Here is a 19682-nt window from a genome sequence, read left to right on the forward strand (position 1 = left end):
AGTGAGCGCCCTATCAAAATGAGCGGTCTCATAGTTTTGAATTGGTCTCACTTGAGCTCAAAAAAGCTAAAACATTTGTAAGAGGGCTCAGCGCAAGCTCTCTTTAATTTAACAGTTAAACCTGGGCTCAGCTCAAGGCTCACTTTGTTTGTGACGTATTATGAGCCCGGGCTCAAGCTCAGAAATCTTTTTCATAAACTTTCAGGCTCAGCTCGGGCTCGTGAGCTTATCAATAGCCCCTTCCAAAAAGTTTTGAAAAAATGTTCTTAGTCTGAGTCAGTTCAGTTCTTCCTACAAACAGGAAGTAGTTTCCCCGCATAGCCTAGTTCACAACCTAGATATGACGTTTTTTTAGCTCCAAGTGCGCATGCGCGAAGAACTTAAACAACAAGATGCACAAGGCAGTCAAACCTTTTGGAAGGGGCTATTATTTTGAAAAGCCTCGCTCAATTCGCGCTCGGGCTCAATGAAATAAGGTTCCAGCAAACATTTAGAATATTTTTGTTAACTTAACTAAATTTAATATTAAAAGTAATCTCGAATGAACTTGTAAATAAATTTTAATTAATTTAATTGTTCAAAATTCAGAGTTTTAAGTAATTTTGAAGTGTTTGTACATCATACTGAATCATATTCACTCAAAATGGTAACTGTGGACTGAAACCTCAGTTGTCATTTCCAATGTAGTACTACCATCATTGCGCTCTTGTTCAACTGTTGGTTCCGCGGAATTCAATCTGTCAAGGCTTGGCCTTAACTGGTCAGTCGGTGTCGTAGGTCGAGCAACAATAAGCCTTTCATTTTCCTCCTCACTGCTCTCTCTCTCCAGATTCCGACACCAAGCGTGCAGATTGTAAGAAGCGCAAGCAACAAATGTCTGTGAATGGTAAAACAAATTAATTTATGTTAATTATAGAAGAAGAACGACACTTTGCATCCTCTTAACAATTTAGTTAGGTAAAATGATTCTTCACAGGCAAACACATGTTCCTGTTTTGCACTCTCGCTAATCAAGTTTCAGATGGTGCTAGCATGGATAAAGAATGCACGTGAGGAAATTTGTTTTCACGTAGGGAGTAGGCAATTTCACACGTATTTGGAACCAGGATTGTTTGATTTAAATCAGTTGGATTTAAATCATCGATTTAGATCAATCGATTTTTTTAAAAAAATCATTTGCTTAAAATCAAATATTTATTTATTTAAAAAATGATTTCTAAGATTCCGAGAAAAAGTTTAAGAAACTTGACTAGATAAGGCCTCTAATTAAAAACAATCATGGTTTTGGCATATTTCAGTTTTAGTATTTCCCAGAACTCCAAGTTTGTCTTGTCACTCATGTGATCAATTTTAACTATCTTTGCGCGTGCTGACAACCGATGCTGTAACAGGGTATATAGTATTATATACAGAATAACTGTCGTCCTAGATAGGGAGTTGACTATCATGTAGAGTGAAAACATACTTCCTCACGCGCATTCTTTATCCATGGTGCTAGGAGGAATTCTATAATTGTTTGGTACTAAATCCTCAGCAATCAACCCACAAACTTTGATTGTCTTGACGTGGGATAAAAATTCACAAGCGCATGCAAATCGTTAAGCGCTAATAGAGTTTTATGATGAAGGAACTATTTATCGAGTATGTGATTCGGTTTTGTAACCTTGCTCCAATTGTAAAATTATGTTGGGAAGAATCGTGTTACAATTACCATGATTGGTAGTACCATGAACCTCTATATAATGTACCAGAATCTAATGTTAAAGTTTTCTTGCTAAAGTGTCCCAAAATATTAAAGAAAAAAAGCTAGCAGACGACAAGGTCTTGGAGAAAGACGGTACAATGGCCGCTTGGTCTCATTTCGTTAAGCCTTAGGACTAATGTCAATTTTTTTGCATCAATTTGCGTTTGGCAATTGTGAAAGTGATTCAGGGAAATTAAAATGTTAAAACCTAAGTTTTGTACTCTTCCCAAAAGCGTCACGTTTGTTTACGTTGTACCGCGGTGCGCGTACCCTGCGAAATTGGCGGGCAACTGCGCACAGACGTTGTAAGCAGAAAAAAAACCTCCCAGTTTCTGGTCCTTCTAAATTGAAGGTTCATGGTAGTACACTCTAGTCAAAGAGAAGAATTATATACTTCTGGTATAACGTACGTTAGAAAACCCAAAGGCCATTAGTATGAAAGCGCTATCCGTTAGATTTGGGAAAAATACGCATTCAAGAAAGATATCGGAATTTGGGACAGGCTCATGGTCGCCTTTGGTATCCGACCCGCGCGGTACTTCGCATATTTGGTGGTACGAATTCATGAAATAGACCCCGACTATCGCGTTAACCACGATAAAGATCAATCGGAGGCAAAAATTCTGAAAGGATTAATTAGAATGAGGATTAAAAATGTCGCCTTTTTGACGCCAAGCGTCAAGAAACTTAGACATGTATTGGTTCGTCCATGACTTAGACACCTACGATGAGAGTACAATAGTAACCCCGTTTCCAGATGGCGTAAATTGATACGAGCGCCAATATAAAGGCGAGAAGACCTATAGATAGGCTTGCTATGGTCAATTGCAACATGACTTGACCATAAATTAACTTTGGTGATTCAAAATCTACGTAGCTTTTCCAGTCAATGCAGGAAAAGGCTATCATGGATATGGCGATTATCTAATAAAAGAAAGTATTTATATTTTGAATTAACACTAATAGAGAGGATAGCTAAAGTTTTCTTGGGCTTAAATCATTCATTAAAGAGAATTAAGAAGCTTCGTTTGAAAAACCTCTGATTTATATAACAAAAGATAGAATTAATTTCTGTGAATTCAAAAATATCAAGCTTTTAATTCTCCGATTTCTAGTTAATTGAAATCCTATTTTTATGAATGGCTAAAACGTTTCCCGTAGACCGACGTCACAGATATATTTTTCACGTGAGATGGTGCCACTCTCTCCGCTATCAGACCCAGAGTTTAGAATGGCGAGAAGCTCGAGACGCGTATACCTCGCGCGTATAGGATTCCCGCGCTTTTTTCCCTGACGTCATAGTGATGTCATCAAACGGGCGAACAAGCTCGACAAGACAAAATTACTGATATATCGAAACTGAATTTTGTTGATTTTCCAATGGATTTTAAAAATAGGAACTTTGGTTCAATTATATTAAAACTTGATATTTTGAAAGTAGAGACTTGAAAGTGTAACATAATAATAGACCTAAAAATAAAATAAACAAGCTGGCCATATATATACGCCCGTTAAGGGGCAAATTGAAAATGAAGCAAGCGCCATCTAGTGAACAGAAATACAAACTCAAAGGTGACATTTTTTCATTGGCTGAAAACATTCTGACACTAAAATTCTGCCTCTGCGCATTTCTAAGCGAACCAATAAGATCACCCCTCATTCGTGAAAGCCTGGTTTAGAAACTCGTATGGCCGTTGTAAATTTTGAATGAATTTATTTTTAGGTGTATTGCACTTTCGTGGTAAAACATGATATGAAATTGTAAATTCGCATTCCTTTAAGTTTGCCAAAAACGTTGGAATCGACAACTAATAATTCTCCAGTTTACTTGCTTAACAACGAGGTAAGATTAAGTTTATAAGATGCGTTCCATAAGTATGATACTACCATACTTCGTAGTGCTTCTAAAAGACTTACAGGCTCTCGATTTAGTTCGAGAACGACAAGCGAGAATTGATTGGCTGCACTCGGCGTTAATTTTGCGCGACTTCCATCTTACTATTTAGTCTGCATCGCTAAGCCTTTGACAGTGCCTCACCAGGCGTCGCTTTACCTCGAATCTTCGAGCTGCTTCATTCACTTCATGACAAGCTCCAGTTTCTAAGTTACCAGTGACAAACTTATGGAACACATCTTATGAAATATAGTATAATCCATATTCTAGCATGATTTAAGCCCCCTCCCAGTATTAAGTACTTGAACCTTTCCGTTACAGGACCTGAAAACAGGATATCGGGTACTTACTATTTCCGGAACAAGGAAAAACACTAATAATGTTGAAGCTTCGCGGAAAGTACAACAAAGGTAACACACCATTGTTTCGATAAACTCTCAATAACTTTCCAGGAGCGAGTTCGAGGTCGTTATGGTTTTTTTTAAAAAAAAAAAAAGCATTTATTTTAATCTGGGACAATAAATTTATATCAAATGGAAAGTCTATATTATGATAAAAAAGATTTTTATTTTAAATTAAGGAATTCATACTTTTTTACAGTCTATCTTATTAATTAAAAACATTTCTAAGCCTTCTTAGGCTAGTGAAATATTTCAAGGGTTAAGACAAAAGGTGATCGCCATCTTCCGGTGTCTCAATATCGTCCGTGGAAGTGACGTAATAGTAGTACAATGATGAGGACGCGGCTGAGAATACCTGCAATTAAAGCAAAATTAATTATTATTAAAATTGGGCTAGCAATTAAGGTTCTTGGCGGTTTGGTTAACCGTTTAGAACGTAATTCTGATTAAGTCTTTAGTCTTTGATAGACGAAGTATCGAACACTACGAATGTATGGTTTGATTGAATCAGGAATATTTTAGAGCAAAAGTGTATAGATATAAAAACAAAAAGTACACTTTTTCAATAATTCCCTAGCTGCTTTTGGCTGTAGACGACATGTAAACTGAGAAGCAAACTACCCTCCGCTCAACTGCCTACAGGAACTAGCCAATCGTGGAAGAGCTTCTTGACGTCATAGGTTTGTAGAAAGTAGTAGTTTACATGATGCTGGTGATCCAATCGTTAATTTGTGGTAATGGAGCTAGCATCTAGTGTGGGGTGGCGTAGCGGTTAGCGCTTTCGCCTCGCAACAAGAGGGTCCCAGGTTCGATCCCGGACTGTGGCACTGGGTGAAAATCTGGGAAAAAACCCTTCCGCGTAGAGTTTGCAAGTTCTCTCCCCGCTGGTTTTCCTCCGCGGCCTAACCCGGTTTCTCCTTTCCATCAAAACTTGCAGAGGTTAACCGGTAATTGTTAGTATAGGGCTCTGTAGGTTAGCTGTGGCATAAGGGCTAGCCACCACCTCTCTATGCATTGTAATGTAACCCACCTGTTAACAAACCACAGGCTTAGTGTGGAAATCCCTTCATAGACAAAGCCCAGATTATTATTATTATGAGTCTATTCATGGCTCGTTCCCTGTGCCACGGTCGCGAAGGTAATCGACACTATTCTAGCTGGTATAAAGGAGGCTGGGCTTCTCATATTTCATGGCGCGAGCAAGTTTCAACGAAGTGTACTTTTTGTTTTTAAACCTATATACTTTTGTTAAAGGTCGTTACGCTTTCGGGGTGAACCTCCTCATGGGGTTGAAGTTAAGGGTTAAGTTTTTCATTCTACCTTATTTTTAATGTATTAACATGGATAAAGAATGTGCGTGAGGAAATTTGTTTTCGCGCTATAGGATAGACAACTCCCTATCTCGAACGACAGCTTATTCTGTATATACTCTGTTACAACATCGGTTGTCAGCACGCGCAAAGCTTGGTCTCTATGTACCGTAGGTTTGTGCGTGATGACAAGAGACGAAAGCAATACTGAAACTAAAAACTTCAGGATTTAAAATATCCGCGAGTTTTTTTAGCTCCAGTGCACGGACCTCTAGGCCTTAGCTTCAAGTACGTGTAGTAGGCTGTATACAATTTCACACGTATTTGAAACTAAGGTCTATAAAGGTCCGTACACTCGAGCTAAAAAAACTCGCGGATATTTTAAATCCTGATGATTATGAAGTTTTTGGTCTCTTGACAGCACGTTCAAAGCTACGTTACATGGAGACCTAACTTTGGCCGTGCTGACAACCGATGTTGTAACAGAGTATATACAGAATAAGCTGTCGTCCGAGATAGGGAGTTGCCTATCCTGTAGAGTAAAAACATACTTCCTCACGCGCATTCTTTATCCATGGTATTAACTTCTGGCGTTAACCAATAACAACTTACGTAAAGTATACCGCTGAGAAGTAGGAAATTCGCTGCACTTGTTATATTATTGAAAATATTGCACTCATCTACTTGCCAAGGTGTTAGCGCGGTGTTCAGTAGGACTGTCACGCGGGCAAATGTTATAGTTTCCTCGAAATCATCAATTAATTTCGGTGTCGATGGTGCCTGCTGCCAAGGACAAAATTAAAACTATTAACTTAATCAATGTAGAACCACTTTCCAAGTTTAAATTTATTGATCATAGATTCACTAATAAATGTGTAAAAGCGCCTGGTATATAAGGCCCGTTCAGATTACCCAATTTTAGTCAGTTGACAAACCATAGACTTGTCAGGCCAACTTGACACCCAATTTAGTCAAGTCAGGTCACTCGTTCACACCACCCAAGTGACCCAACCAGTCGGGCCTACTACATTTCAACCACAAGAGGGCGTACAAAGCGGTGATTTGTTTTGGATTGTTAATGAACTCATATTCTCGAATAAATTCGATTAATTCACGAGCATCAGAGCTATTCCAACCAAACTTCTGCAGTTCGGAACATAATAAAGGTCAATAATATCATAAGTAATATAAGAAACTTCCCTACTATATTACTTCTGATAATATTCAATGAGGAACAACGATCAAAACATAATAATTAACTCATGTTAAAAACTGGCCAAGGCCCGAAATCGTTTTTCAGGCGTTCAGCGACAAATAAATAATGGCCGCTACTCCGAGGGGTCCGTCATTGCCAAAAAATCCCGTACGCTCGGGGAAAAATCCAACAACAAATCCAAAATTCCAGTGAAAATACAAAAGGATTTTGTATTTTTTGAAAAATCCGAAGATCTTTCAAAAGTTTCAAAATATATAAAATTATGTAAAAAATCCAAAAATCCACCGAAAATCCAGAAAAAATCCAAAAATACCGAAATTTTTTTAGAAATCCAAAATAACATATTAAATCCGGGAGTGTGTTCAAATTTTTTTAGAAATCCAAAATTTTGTGAAAATCCACAAAAAAATCCAAAATTTGGTGAAAATCCACAAAAAAATCCAAAATTTTGTGAAAATCCACAAAAAAATCCAAAATTTTGTGAAAATCCACAAAAAATCCAAAATTTTCAAATTCACAAATCCAGGAAGACGATAAAAATTACAGTTAAAAATACAAAATCCTAAAAAAAAATACGAAATCCCAAAACAAATTACGAAATCCCGAAAAAATACAAAATCCCCGAAAAAATACAAAATTCCCTAAAAAATACAAAATCCCGAAAAAAAATACAAAATCCCGAAAAAAAATACAAAATCCCGAAAAAAAATACAAAATCCCGAGAAAAAATACGAAATTCCATGAAAAAATTCAAAAATACAACGGTTTTTTTGAAAATCCTACTGGATTTTGGATTTTTATAAAAAATTGACAAATCCATATAAATAAAAAAAATACGTAAAAATCCATAAAAATCCGAGGGATTTAAAAATCCCGTACGTTTTTTTTCGAATGACGGACCCTTCGCGCTACTCTCTCTCTCTCTAGCTAGAAGAAACAAGATGGTCTAGTGCATAATTAAGCCACATCGTTTATGTACTCTCGCTATCCCTACTACAATAAATATACTTCTAGTGAAATATCCCCTAATAGTACTGTTCGATAATCCCCCCCCTTTCGCACGCGGTGTCCCCTCCCGTGGTTGTCAGCCATTTTCGGAGTGGAATATTCTTTTCAAATTATATCTGGCAAACCTGCTCCTGTGATTTCGGCCTATTCGGATTCGGTGGTCGTGGTTGAAAATGGCGGCCTCTTTACCCTATGCTGCAGTTAATTTAAGTGAAAATGATGTTCCTGGTGCAGTTTTTGTCCATGAAGATATTGGTAGGCACAGTGTAATTCAGTTGAAAAGGTGGCTCCAATGTAGGGGATTGCCAGTAAAAGGGAAGAAAGAAGAACTAATAGAAAGGTTAGTAAATAAGTGTAGTAAAAACATAAGCCTTGGCTCTTCTGCCAAGCAGTTTTTCGTGGAAAACGTGTGATATATTTTGATGTATTTTCTTAGGTGTAACAAATTTATTAAACTTGGTAATTCGTCAATTAATAATGTTGTTGATAATGGGGAACTGCTAGGACATAGTGTCAAAGCTGCTCGATCAAAAATTTTGTCAAATATTGAATGTAACAGACCACCTCAGTTTCCTGTAACTGGTATGTGCCACATTATTTTTTAGTTAAATAAAGTCATCTAAAATAATGGGTACATTTATATTTAACGATAGGTTGGAAAATGTTTCCCTCGGTATCAATACCACAAAACTTTTCATATCATCATATTCATGAACACCTTGTTACTAGCGCTGTTAACATCACACTCAATGGTGGCGAAACTTTACGGGACAGCGATGATGAACCTGACATCCATACATCAAAGCCCTTAAAAAAAGGACGTGTATATTTTACGTCTGGGAATGTAAAAAATCTAAAAGATAGGAATGTTAGCAATCACGAGAAGTTTTATTGTTTGAAAGCTGATGTCATGTCATCGTACCATATGGAAACTACTTATAGTGTGTTAGTCATGCTATCTATGCAAGGAAAAGTTGTAGATGCCAGTTGCCATTGCAAAGCATCAGCTATGGCGCGTTGCAACCACGTTGCTGCAGTGCTTTTTGCCTTGGAAGACTATGTCACGCTTTTTGGGAATGAACCCGTAAGCTGCACAAGCAAAATGTGCGGATGGAATCAAGGACGCAAATCCAAAAGATCACCAACCGAAATATCATTAGCTAATTATAATAAGAAGGCGACAAATGGGAGGAAAGACTATGAGCCACGTCCGGAAGAGTACATCACAAGTGAAATTAACAATGATAGAGTCAACAGGTTGTTAGTGAACATGCAACGCACAACTGTTATTGAAAATCTAAAATTTCCTTGCATGTGGGAACAAATTTTAGACATTCACTATGATGACTATGAACTAGATGCAGCTCATCTTTCTGTTCTAATTGCACAAGTAAATATATTTATGCAAAATATTGTAAAAGCTCAAAATTGCCCGTACATGGTTAAAGCTACAATGTCACAAGGGGAATCCGAAACTTGGAAAAGCGTCCGTTGTGTGCTAGTCACTGCTTCAAGGTGTAGGGATGTGTATACTCACATGCTAAAAACCGGAAACAATATGAAGCCTTTTTTTAATCTAATTAAAAGCATTCTCTGGGAAAAAAGTTTTTTTCAAACTAGGGCCATGGCGTATGGAACAAAACACGAGCCCATTGCTTTAAAATGTTATGAAAAGGAAAAATTGGTTGTAGTACAAAACACTGGTCTGTGGGTAAACCCAAAATATCCTGGGCTTGCAGCTTCACCTGATGGCCTTGTTACTGACTCTTCAGCTTTACCACCCGATGGTTTAGTTGAAATTAAATGCCCTAAAGTCCTTGAAGCTCTTAAACCTGAAGAGATAGAAAATCTGAAACCAACCCAAAGAAACAGTTTCTGCTGCAAGTTGAAGGATGGCCACCTAACTTTGAAACAAAACCACAAATATTTTTATCAAATACAAATGCAAATGGCCATAACCGAAAGAAAATGGTGTGATTTTGTTGTATGGACACCCAAAGGTCTTTCATCTCAACGAATTCAATTTGACCAAGAAATGTGGGAAAGATTTAACCCAAAATTAATTGAGTTTCACCAAGGCTTCCTTGTTCCTGAATATTTTGAACAACGGATACCTAGAAAGCTCATGCCCTTTGATCTGAGGAAATATGTAGTGGGTGGTAAACTAGTCTGCTAAGTACTTAATGATACTGTGATAAATGTTACTGTTGGATACAAAATTAATTTCCTATTTTAAATAAAAGTTCCTAAAAATAAAATTGTTTTAAAATTTGGTTTTAATGCCAAGAAGTCAGTATTTAACAATTGGTGTTTGAAAATTCACAAGACACCCAATAACAAAAATTATTTCATTAAAAATTCCTTGTGAAGCTAATGGTATTTTTTTCTTCAAAATTCTCCATCGTTTCACCCGACCGATTGCGTGTTCGACAAAAATTCTTAGTTTTGCAATTTCTTTTGTTTGGATTTCCTCTTGCGGAGTGAGGTTATCTCTACCATGCAAGAATGGTGGTATGTTTAGAGTTGCTTTCTTCTCTAAAAGGTAATCTGCAATAGTGAAACCTCGGTCTGCCATCACACAGTCAAGGGGGTCCAGCAAATCCTTCAATCCAGATTTTAAGAATATCTCGCGGTCCGTGATTGCGCCCTCAAAAGCTTTAGAAATGAAAGTTATTGCTCCAGTGGGTGAGCAACCGTATAAAACCTTGTAAGTTGTATTGCTCTTGTAGTGTGAATACATGTTGCCTTGTTGAGCAAAATTGCTCGGTGCTTCGGTGAAAAATTCAGTACAATCAATTATTACTCGAACATTTTTGTGGTAACGGAAACAAGATGGTAAATTTGCTTGAATGACTGAGCGCGGTGGAAACATTCGAGGTTTCAAAAGTTGAAATTCTTTGTATAGAAAAACCACCCATGTTGTAACAAAACTGTTAACCGTACTTCTACTAAGGTCAAACCGATACGCAATATCTTGCTCAAGGAAACCGCATCGCAATCGAAGTAGAGTAATAATTAGTTGTTGAATTAGGCTAAACCTTGACGACCTTCCAAATTTATGTGGAGTTTTCTCATTTTCTTTCTGTCCTTTCCAGTATTTTAATTTTGATACAGCAGGACCAAGAAATTCAAAAATTGTCAAAATTTGCGAGAAATACAATCCAGTATAAAACAGGCACATTTTAGAATCAGTCCTAATTTTGGACTCAAACGCCATTATCTGGGCAGTTTTACTCGTTTTTCCACAAACACAGCTGGCAAGCTTACTATTCAAGGCTTCAATTCGCAGTTTCAATGCCTTATTTTCTTCTACGAAATCTAACGTCGTCTGTGTTTGCTTATTTGCTCTTGCTGGAATGCAGTCAACTTTGACGCTTTTAGTTTTAATTTCATTGGTTTGAGTGCTACAAACCTTAAACCCTTTCTTTCTATTAATCCTTATTTTTAGAAAATCACTGCCTTCTTTTCTGGATAGCGATGAAGCTGAATGGTGAGGGGTTAATGAACTAACTGGAGAAATGCTGCGGCCAGGGGTTTTAGTAAAATTAGCACTAAGTTGGTTAGCCTTTGGAGTTGAAGTGGCAAGAAACGTCTCGTTTGATTGCCAAGTTGAATTATTAATAATTTTGGCAGAAGGTGTTGAACAAGGTACAGTTGTTGAAACAACCTCTTCAAAAGTAGAGCAGCTTAGTTGACCATCAGATGTCGATTGCTGATAATAAATTTTAAACTCAAGTTAATTCAAAACTACATAGGCACTATTTCAATGAAGAAAAATTCACTATTGGTTTCAACGAGCGAGGGGCTAATCACACTCATATTCCCTGTACATTGATTTAGTACAGTCAAATATTCTGCAATGCACACCTATTACGCTTAGAGTGACTGGCCCCATGGTTGAAATACCTTTAGTGAAAAAATAGTCCATAAATTCTCTTACCAAATTCGGTGAGAGACAAATTTTTTTTTTAGGTAGAGGTGTGTTTTCGCTATCATCAAAATTAAATTGATTATCAGAGGTGTTCATGTCAATCAATTTCCTCTTTTGGCCGCAACTAACACTTTCATCGTTATTTGAGTCCTTTCAAATTAAGACCTCATTAATAACCAAATATTTTGTAATTAACTTATGCTTGAACCACTTACTAGTTGTAATTTTTCAAAGTATGGAACCGGGTATGGATTTTCTTTTGTAGGGCCATCTTGGTTAACGAAATGCAGTGAGCAAACATACCGATTTTTTGTTACACTATCTAACGAGTCCAGCCTACCACAGCACCTAAGCCACTTAATTGATGTTAAACACACGTCACATTGTAACTCATCATGTGTAGGATCGCCCTGTCTAAACTTCAAACACGGTTTATAAAAAGGGAAGAAAGTGATTGAAGAAATCTTTAAACAATAATTATGATCATGATCATCTTTCAACGCCTCATTAAGGTCTGCTTTACGACTGAAAGATCTGCAGTTCGTGTAAAAACAGTTTTTGGAAGTTTTACTGGACGTTTTAGAAGGTCTACCTCTCTTAGGAATGCTATTAATACTCATTATTATTAATCACTTATCTTAAATCACTTATCTTAATCTAAAAAGCAAATTTTATTAACGAAGCTAAATCACCGTTAACAGTTTTAGCAGACGACGTTTTCCTTGATAAAAATAACCACAGACTATAGCTGACACATTGCTCGACTATATGGTCTTTGTGTAGATGCTCTAATGGCAGGCTTGGCAGCCCTGCTACTCCGAAAATGGCGAACGCCATCTCCTCGAAAAATAGCTCGTGCTAAGAGGGGGATGAATTGACCGTTTTTTTGAATTATCGAGCAGTACTATATACCGGTCAGAGGGAATACTTTTTCAATGGCTGCTTGGCAAAGAAAATCAAATATCACCAACGCCTGTTACTAAATTACTAATACTACTACTACTCCCACTACTACTACTACTTCTACCACTACTACTCAGGTAAAACTATTAGTCCCATCGATACCTTGTAGCTAAGAAGAAACTAAAACATTTCCAAAGCGCGCTTCTAGAACTCTCGCCCACTCGGACTTTCTTTTAAAATCCTTCTCGATTTGAGGAGAAATACACGTAAATTCTAATAATAAACACCATTCTATATATAACGTCGGTATTTACTTGCTTTTGCTTCTTAAAAGTTCCCCTCGATTTCTTTGAATTTTGAAATTGGGGAGCGGGATGATATAATGCGTGAAACCCGTATTGTCGACGGGTGACCGGAATTTTAAAGGGAGTATTAAACCTTCCATTTAAATTAAGGCAATACTAAAATCCTCCCTCTCTCTAGCTTTAAATATATCGAGGAAACGTAAACCACAATTCACAAAGCTTAACCTTACCTGTACAATTAAATGCAATGCTTAAACATGCTATTATAATCCCCATTCTTTTAAAATACACGAACGAAAAATATCACCTCACCACAATTCTCTCACGTTCACTCTCCCTCCCTTCAATGACGAACGAAAAATTTTATACTGCCAAAGGCATAAAATAACCATTTCTTCGGTTAGCTCTGACATAACCATTTCTTTGGGTAACTCTGACCACATTCCAAATCGCGAAAAACTACTACCACGACGACCACGACGACCACCACCAACACCACTAGCACCACCACAGGCTCGCGGGACAAACTAATAGCCTCATCGTATATATACGATGTGGCTAAAAACTACACGTGTCTCGTGACGTAATAGTTTCGCCTATTGTGATTGGTTTGCTCCCTCTCTGACTTCAGTCGGCTCCACTCAAATCGCCTACCTACCCGATTAAAATCCGAGCTTCGACCTGACAATAGTACAGTTGGGTGAGACGTTGATATTACCTGAAAATCTGACCTAACTAATCAGTCCGGCTTTGTCAGATGACTAAAGTTTGGTAATCTGAACGGGCCTGTAATGGAAGAGTAAGAACAACTTACCACACACAGCGCGTTGAAGATGTTATAAGTAACGCAACTAACAATTTGCGACATTGCCAATAAGATAATTTTGACGTAAATATTCTGTAAATCAAAATTAAACCATCGATCGTTAATTAAATTGCAATCTTCTTAGAACCGTAGATGAATTAATTAAATAATAACGTACGATAAACATTAATGTTTTTATCCTCGTAACCATAGTGTAAACGTTAAAAGCAACGGCTAAACACATTATTAGGCCAAGGATAAACGCGACAAAGTTCATCATCCATAATGGTAGTACGTACGATGTTATAAAGTGTTTTTCCAAGTTTCCGCACGTGTTCGATACGATAACCAAAGCCATCGTCTGAAAGAATGAAAATAATAATAACATAAGTTCATAAGAGCTTGTCATGAAGTGACGTAGGTCATGGATTCTTGTAAAACGATGTCTGGTGAGGCGCTGATGTCAAAGGCTTAGTACAATCTAAATAGGACTATATGGTCTGCAAAATTAACGGGGCGTAGCCAATTCTAACTTGTCGTTCTGGCTTGATCTGTAAGTCTCAAGCATTAAGAAGTATAGGTAGTGTCAAACTTATGGAACATCTTATAAACTTATGATAATAATAAATTTAATCCAGGTAATGTAAATGATGTTATAAATTAAAAGCGCGGGCTTTTAATTGGACTTTGGAACAAACCGAGCCGCACAAATACGTCTTTCGTTGACCTTTGAGATTGGTATTTGTTTTGAAATCGAACGCGTGAACATTGACCTTCGGGGGTTATTTGTGGCTTTAAAACTAAAAACCCGGCACGTGGACAACAAAGACTTTAGGTATGACTCTAAACAAAAGGGGACAGGTAACTGTCAAGCCCTATCTAACGTCTTTGGATCCTCGTAAAGGATGTTTCGACTTTATGACCAATCAAACGTAATGGAAAACGAACAATTCTCCTTGTGACACCCGTATTTGGCTTCCCTCCCCAACAACAAGCAATTTAAAAGTATCTCAATGCCGGTATTTTTCCTACTCGAAATGTACCTCTTACTCATCTCTAGAGAGATGTCCAAAAAAAACCCACGGGTCCCGCCCTGGACCACGTTGGAAAGTTTTACCTATGGTTCCTACCCAAAAACCCCTTTTGTCCGCGAGAGGCGTTAAGAGCCGGGGTTGAGGGAGAGGAAAGGTAGAACCAAAGAGAGTATAGGGGAGGAGTGGAAGCTCCCCCGCTCCACAAGGCTAAATTACAATGTTGCCCCTAAATTATACTAGTGGTACGAGGGAGTTTCCGGCTCAGTCGCGCCACCTACGATACCATTTAATGTCTCAAACGGAAATGCCTCGGTCAATGCGCAGTAGAAAAGAGCAACAAGATTTTCTCCTCTTTCCACTCCTCTTCTATACTCTCTTTGGTAGAACTTTAGTTCTAACCAAGATAAGGTTGAGAGAGGTTAGAATGTTTTTTATTAAGCTCATGTAAATAAATTTGTTTCTTTTATACTCAACGTGCGGTTGTATACTCAATTATTTTGTAGTCTTATACGCGATTGCCCGCTACATCCTTTCATAGAGAGCTTTCACATGGGATAATAGTACGTCACATCCTCCCAAGTCTTACCACTGTTCTGGTAGCCATATTGGGTGGTTTCAGCTTCATTCATGCTTTAAACCCACCAATTTCAGTGTAAATTATATCATAAGACTCAGCTCCTCCTCCAACTGAAAGCTCTCTATTGTACATAGTTTACAGACTAGGTGTATTCATTCCATTTACACAAAGAGGCCTAGCTGGCTTTTGACATCACCAGTGAGTCGGGTCTCCTCGTGTAACACCTTAAGCCTGGTCTCCTACTCTCCTTGTGTAAATGGTATTCATCCTCTTAGTCTATAAACTATATATTATCTTCCATGGGATAACATAATTAACCGCGTTTAAATTTAATCGTAAGTTCATAAAATATGTTTTCCATGAGTTTGTCACTGGTTACTGAGAGCTTGTCGTGAAGTGACGAAGGTCATAGATTCTCATAAAGCGACGCCTGGTGAGGCGCTGTCAAAGGCTTAGTACAAACAAAATAGGAAGATGGACAGTGCAAAATTAAAGGGAATGAGAAGCTTCGTTTGAAAAACCTCTGATTTATATAACAAAAGATTCAAAAATATCAAGCTTTTAATTCTCCAATTTCTGCTTATTTGGCAATATGCATTTGAAAATGCTTCATATGAAATTATTCGAAATCCATTTTTTATGAAAGGCTAAAACGTTTCCCGTAGGTTGACGTCATAGATATATTTTTCACGTGAGATGGCGCCACTCTCTCCGCTATCAGACTCATAGTTTAGACTGGAGAGAAGCTCGAGACGCCTATAGGATTCCCGCGCTTTTTTCCTCGCGTCATAGTGATGTCATAAAACGGGCGACAAGACAAAATTATTGATATAGCGAAACTGAGTTTTGGTGATTTTTCAATGGATTTTAAAAATAGAAAATGGATTTTAAAAATAGAAACTTTGGTTCAATTTTATTAAAAACGTGATATTTTGAAAGTAGAGACTTGAAAGTGTAACATAATACCACTTTCGTGGTAAAATATGACATGAAATTGTAAATTCGTATTCCCTTTAAGGGAGTGTAGTCAATTCTCGCTCGTCGTTCTCGAACTAGCTCGAGCTGTAAGTCTCTACCATTACAAGGATGGAACATATCTTATAAACTCATAGTCCAGTTTTAATTTTCTTTTCTGATCAACGAGGATAAACTAAAGGAGCGTGGAGCTCTCAACTCTGCCCATGTTGGAAAACTTTTTAAATTATTTTCTTAATTTAACGATAAAGTAATGAAAAATGTACTTACCATTTCGCAAATGTTTTGAACAATTTGGAAGCACGTTGTGGCGCTAACGGAGAATTCTCGTGACATGGTGTGACCTTTCCGTCGGCTTTACTAGTTGAAACCTTGCGAGAATAGAGATGACGCTTTTACCACCAAAAATTTCAAAACAGTATCGCTTTATATCAGCGCAATTCTTTTATTAGCTTTGAAACGGGACAGAAACTGAAAATTTATCATCTCAACTTAAGGGTGCAGTGATACAAAGGCCATGTTGTTCTCATCCCCCTCAGCCCTTATCTAAAGATTAAATCGTCGGAAAGGCAGGCACTCGTTGATAAACATCTTGTTGATTTAGATTGGAAAGTGACAAATATAGTATAAAATTTATCTCTTATATTGAGCAAGGGTCCAGGGGCTACAAAAGAATTGAACCCTTTAAGCATGGTTTTCACTTGACCGAAAAAAACTACTTTGCAGCTGGACGTCAAACGTCAGATTTGCTTTTTACGTTGTCGCCCAGCGTTATAGCGTTTTCACTTAGCGTAGTTCCCACAAATAATGGAACCAAGGCTTAACAGATAAACTGAACACTGCACTAATTGCGGCCCATCTATTGTCTTTCTTTTTTGCAATCTTTGTTTCTAATATCATACAAATTTGTATTGTTCCTAACCTCTTCAATAAACCTTTCAGCATTGAACTTCGGCATTCTCAGGGATTTGTACTAGTTACTGACACGATTAGGATCGAAATAAATAAAAAGATGGCGGACCGCGGACGGCATCTTCCGAACACGCGTGGTCGAAAATGACGTCACGACTCTAGCTTATTGCTGATTGGCTCGCGCAGAGCGTTAACGTTGAACACGGCCGAAAAAATAGAAAGCTAATATCGCCACACTCAACGCAATTTCTGTCCAGCGTAACTAAGTTTTTTTTCGGTTGTCGCTTGACGTCGGGCGAAAAGTCGTGATTTACGCCAAGTGAAAACCATGCTTTAACCTAAGGGTAAACTCGATTTTCATATTGTTTGATTAGCAGGGCCTCCATAGTTCCTAGTATAATTAATATAATTTTTGAAAATTTCCTCGATTTTATTTCGGTAAACCTACACTTTTATACCTTAATCAAGAAGTGATATCTAGTTTATTAGGGAGATGGTATAAATTCGCCACATTTCCAGCTTAAGCTTTATCTCCAGTCCAAACGTAGGTCCGGAGTTAATCCCCGCCTCTAAATTACAACCAGCATCTCATTGGTTCTTGAAAACTCACGTCAGCGCGACGCGAATGACGAAAATTACGTATTTTTTAATTACTGAGGAGAGGCGAAATAGCCCGGTGCCTCCTTTTACATCCCCCCTTGTATTTTGAAAGGCGGACTGGGACTATGGCGCGCGAATACTTAGGCAACTTATACCTTCTCCCTAATAAACTAGATAACACTTCTTGCCTTAATCTTTTGGTTTTTACTTAAGAATTAAAAGGCTCATTATGTATTGGAAATAGATCGTAATTAATGCTAAGAATTAATCACTATTAACACGCGCTAGAGTTAATTACGCTATTAAAGTTTCACGCTTAATGAAAATACATTCATATTTAAAGCCCCCCCCCCTATAAATTCTACATTTTTCAAATTTCTTTGATTGATTATTAGATTATTTTCCAAATTTGCAATCAATCTGTCTGAGACAGAGATCGTATCTATAAGAAACCGACGACTTTCTCGGAATAACGCTTACAAAACTAAGTGTACCGAAATAACCTTGAACTTTGGCTCTATTTGTTAAAATGTATTCCGTATTTATAGTTTTGGACAAGGAGGATTGATACGGCTTACACCAGGATACCACGCTTAATGGCGAACAAAGTAGAGTGGCCTCCTGGCTAACAATCCTCCTATGTATGGATAGTTTTCACACATGGAGGATTCATACCATTTACACCAGGAAGCCGGGCTATCTGGAGGATAAAAACCCGTCTGATTTTGTCCTCCAGATAGCCCGGCCTTCTGGTGTAAATGGCATGAATCCTCCATGTGTGAAAACTATCTATAGAGCCAAAGTCGAGGTTCAATCTTCAATTTATAATCAAGCAAATAAACACTAGCGTTAGTTTAGTGGTTGCCAGTAAAAGTTTCAATAAAAGCATTATCAAAGTCAAATAAGAAATATTGAGATTGTAAATAATAAATATTGAGATGGTAAATAATAAATATTGAGATGGTAAATAATAAATATACTAGACTAACCTTAATAAATAGAAGCAATCCTTGCGCACACTTATCTGTAATTTCATCCAATAGGAAACCAAAACCGTTATAGTATAATATCGTTTTAATCATTTAATAAATTTGTTTTATTACGTGAAACTACGCGATTAAATAAACTAAAATAATGCGCCTTGTAGAGAGTTAAACAACGCGCGACTAGAAATGTTGGAAGCCCAGTTTAAAGTGTCGTGGATCTTAGAGAGGGGAGAGAAAAACAAGTTGTTTATCATCCTTTTTATCTATGGAAAAACATTTCATTCGCACGCTCTTAAGCCTGAATTGAGCTGGGTTTCGGACACGTCCCATCCCATCCTTTCTGGGGAAAGATCATTTCGACGTACAATAAGAGGGAAAGTTACGGTGGTAAAAACCAAAAGTGTATAGATATAAAAACAAAAAGTTCACTTTTTTATTTTTAACAATTCCTTAGCTGCCTTTGGCTATAGACGACATGTTATCTGAGAAGCAAACTAAATACCCTCCCTCCACTCAACCGCCTATAGAAAAACTAACCAGCTTCTTGAAGTCGTAGGTTTACAGGTCGGCTACTTTATGAGCCTATTCAGGGCTTGTTCCCTGTGCCAGGGTCGGGAAGGTAATCATACGCAGAGGGGGGTCGACACTATCAAAGTCCTGACTGACAGACTGACTGATAATCAACGCCCAGCCCAAACCGCTTGCCCTAGAAGGCTGAAAATTTGCAGGAACGTTACTCATAAGTAGTAGGCGCGTACTAAGAAAGATTTTTCCAATCCTCCGCCATCTTAATAAATGGCGCCCAGAAATGTAAAAAATCTTCTCTATGCAACAAAGTCCGCGCGTTTCAACCGATTTCGCAAATATTTAGTACACTGGTTTCCTTTAAGCTATATACAGGCTGAATGGTCTTTCGGGTTCGATTTGTTGCCATCTTTTTAAATGGCGGCCAAAAACTTAAAACCCTTCTTTACAGAATAATGTCCGCGTGAAAAGTAATAAAAAAATGTCCCGACGGGCTGACGGGCAACGCCGAGTGCCTTCGCTCCTAGGGTGCTACAAAAATATTAGTCATCAGTAA

At 37.7% G+C, this 19682-nt stretch overlaps 4 protein-coding genes across 8 annotated transcripts; 1 reads left to right on the top strand and 3 right to left on the bottom strand.

The window, feature by feature from the left end:
- Positions 1-586: 586 nt before the first annotated feature.
- On the bottom strand, positions 587-2637 carry LOC149718615 (uncharacterized). The gene is made up of 3 exons (XM_089850872.1): positions 2471-2637; positions 2155-2367; positions 587-877 (listed from the first exon to the last, which is right to left on the bottom strand). The coding sequence occupies exons 1-3, from the start codon at positions 2576-2578 to the stop codon at positions 635-637; spliced, it is 564 nt and encodes a 187-aa protein (XP_089706998.1). The 5' UTR covers positions 2579-2637; the 3' UTR covers positions 587-634.
- A 1548-nt stretch (positions 2638-4185) lies between these two features.
- LOC149718616 (uncharacterized) lies at positions 4186-18874 on the bottom strand. 2 transcript variants are annotated; one of them, XM_089850609.1, is made up of 6 exons: positions 18605-18874; positions 16374-16474; positions 13696-13878; positions 13527-13610; positions 5962-6129; positions 4186-4394 (listed from the first exon to the last, which is right to left on the bottom strand). In XM_089850609.1, exons 2-6 carry the CDS (start codon positions 16437-16439, stop codon positions 4299-4301), a joined length of 597 nt encoding a protein of 198 aa, XP_089706735.1. In that variant the 5' UTR covers positions 16440-16474; positions 18605-18874; the 3' UTR covers positions 4186-4298. The 2 variants fall into 2 exon arrangements, with proteins under 2 accessions (XP_089706735.1, XP_089706734.1); XM_089850608.1 differs by having other exon boundaries at positions 5962-6132; positions 18605-18861.
- LOC149718617 (uncharacterized) lies at positions 7747-9831 on the top strand. Of its 3 annotated transcripts, none has more exons than XM_089850606.1 (4): positions 7747-7913; positions 8010-8155; positions 8227-8963; positions 9022-9218. In XM_089850606.1, the coding sequence occupies exons 1-4, from the start codon at positions 7747-7749 to the stop codon at positions 9073-9075; spliced, it is 1104 nt and encodes a 367-aa protein (XP_089706732.1). In that variant the 3' UTR covers positions 9076-9218. The 3 variants fall into 3 exon arrangements, with proteins under 3 accessions (XP_089706732.1, XP_089706733.1, XP_089706731.1); XM_089850607.1 differs by lacking the exon at positions 9022-9218 and having other exon boundaries at positions 8227-8830; positions 8905-8985; XM_089850605.1 differs by having other exon boundaries at positions 8227-9831.
- Positions 9827-12413, bottom strand: LOC149718618 (uncharacterized). 2 transcript variants are annotated; one of them, XM_089850604.1, is made up of 4 exons: positions 11720-12413; positions 11514-11654; positions 10986-11285; positions 10755-10924 (listed from the first exon to the last, which is right to left on the bottom strand). In XM_089850604.1, exons 1-4 carry the CDS (start codon positions 12122-12124, stop codon positions 10892-10894), a joined length of 879 nt encoding a protein of 292 aa, XP_089706730.1. In that variant the 5' UTR covers positions 12125-12413; the 3' UTR covers positions 10755-10891. The 2 variants fall into 2 exon arrangements, with proteins under 2 accessions (XP_089706729.1, XP_089706730.1); XM_089850603.1 differs by having other exon boundaries at positions 9827-11285.
- Positions 18875-19682: the final 808 nt, after the last annotated feature.

This window comes from Phalangium opilio, unplaced genomic scaffold, assembly GCF_054372755.1.
Source record: "Phalangium opilio isolate 3A_F unplaced genomic scaffold, DU_Popi_V2 ptg000002l_1, whole genome shotgun sequence".
NCBI classification, from domain to species: Eukaryota; Metazoa; Arthropoda; class Arachnida; order Opiliones; family Phalangiidae; genus Phalangium; species Phalangium opilio.

Coding starts and splice junctions, on each gene's coding strand:
- LOC149718615 (XM_089850872.1), bottom strand. CDS start 2,578: ATGTTGCAATTGACCATAGCAAGCCTATCTATAGGTCTTCTCGCCTTT. Junction 2,368..2,470: donor GTTACTATTGTACTCTCATC/GTAGGTGTCTAA, acceptor TAATCCTTTCAG/AATTTTTGCCTCCGATTGAT. Junction 878..2,154: donor TGGCCTTTGGGTTTTCTAAC/GTACGTTATACC, acceptor TACCATTCACAG/ACATTTGTTGCTTGCGCTTC.
- LOC149718617 (XM_089850605.1), top strand. CDS start 7,747: ATGGCGGCCTCTTTACCCTATGCTGCAGTTAATTTAAGTGAAAATGAT. Junction 7,914..8,009: donor AAAGAAGAACTAATAGAAAG/GTTAGTAAATAA, acceptor GTATTTTCTTAG/GTGTAACAAATTTATTAAAC. Junction 8,156..8,226: donor ACCTCAGTTTCCTGTAACTG/GTATGTGCCACA, acceptor ATTTAACGATAG/GTTGGAAAATGTTTCCCTCG.
- LOC149718618 (XM_089850603.1), bottom strand. CDS start 12,124: ATGAGTATTAATAGCATTCCTAAGAGAGGTAGACCTTCTAAAACGTCC. Junction 11,655..11,719: donor ACTTTGAAAAATTACAACTA/GTAAGTGGTTCA, acceptor TTAATTTGAAAG/GACTCAAATAACGATGAAAG. Junction 11,286..11,513: donor TTTGTCTCTCACCGAATTTG/GTAAGAGAATTT, acceptor ATTTATTATCAG/CAATCGACATCTGATGGTCA.
- LOC149718616 (XM_089850608.1), bottom strand. CDS start 16,439: ATGTCACGAGAATTCTCCGTTAGCGCCACAACGTGCTTCCAAATTGTT. Junction 13,611..13,695: donor TAAAAACATTAATGTTTATC/GTACGTTATTAT, acceptor TTTGATTTACAG/AATATTTACGTCAAAATTAT. Junction 4,395..5,961: donor TTCTCAGCGGTATACTTTAC/GTAAGTTGTTAT, acceptor CTTTAATTGCAG/GTATTCTCAGCCGCGTCCTC.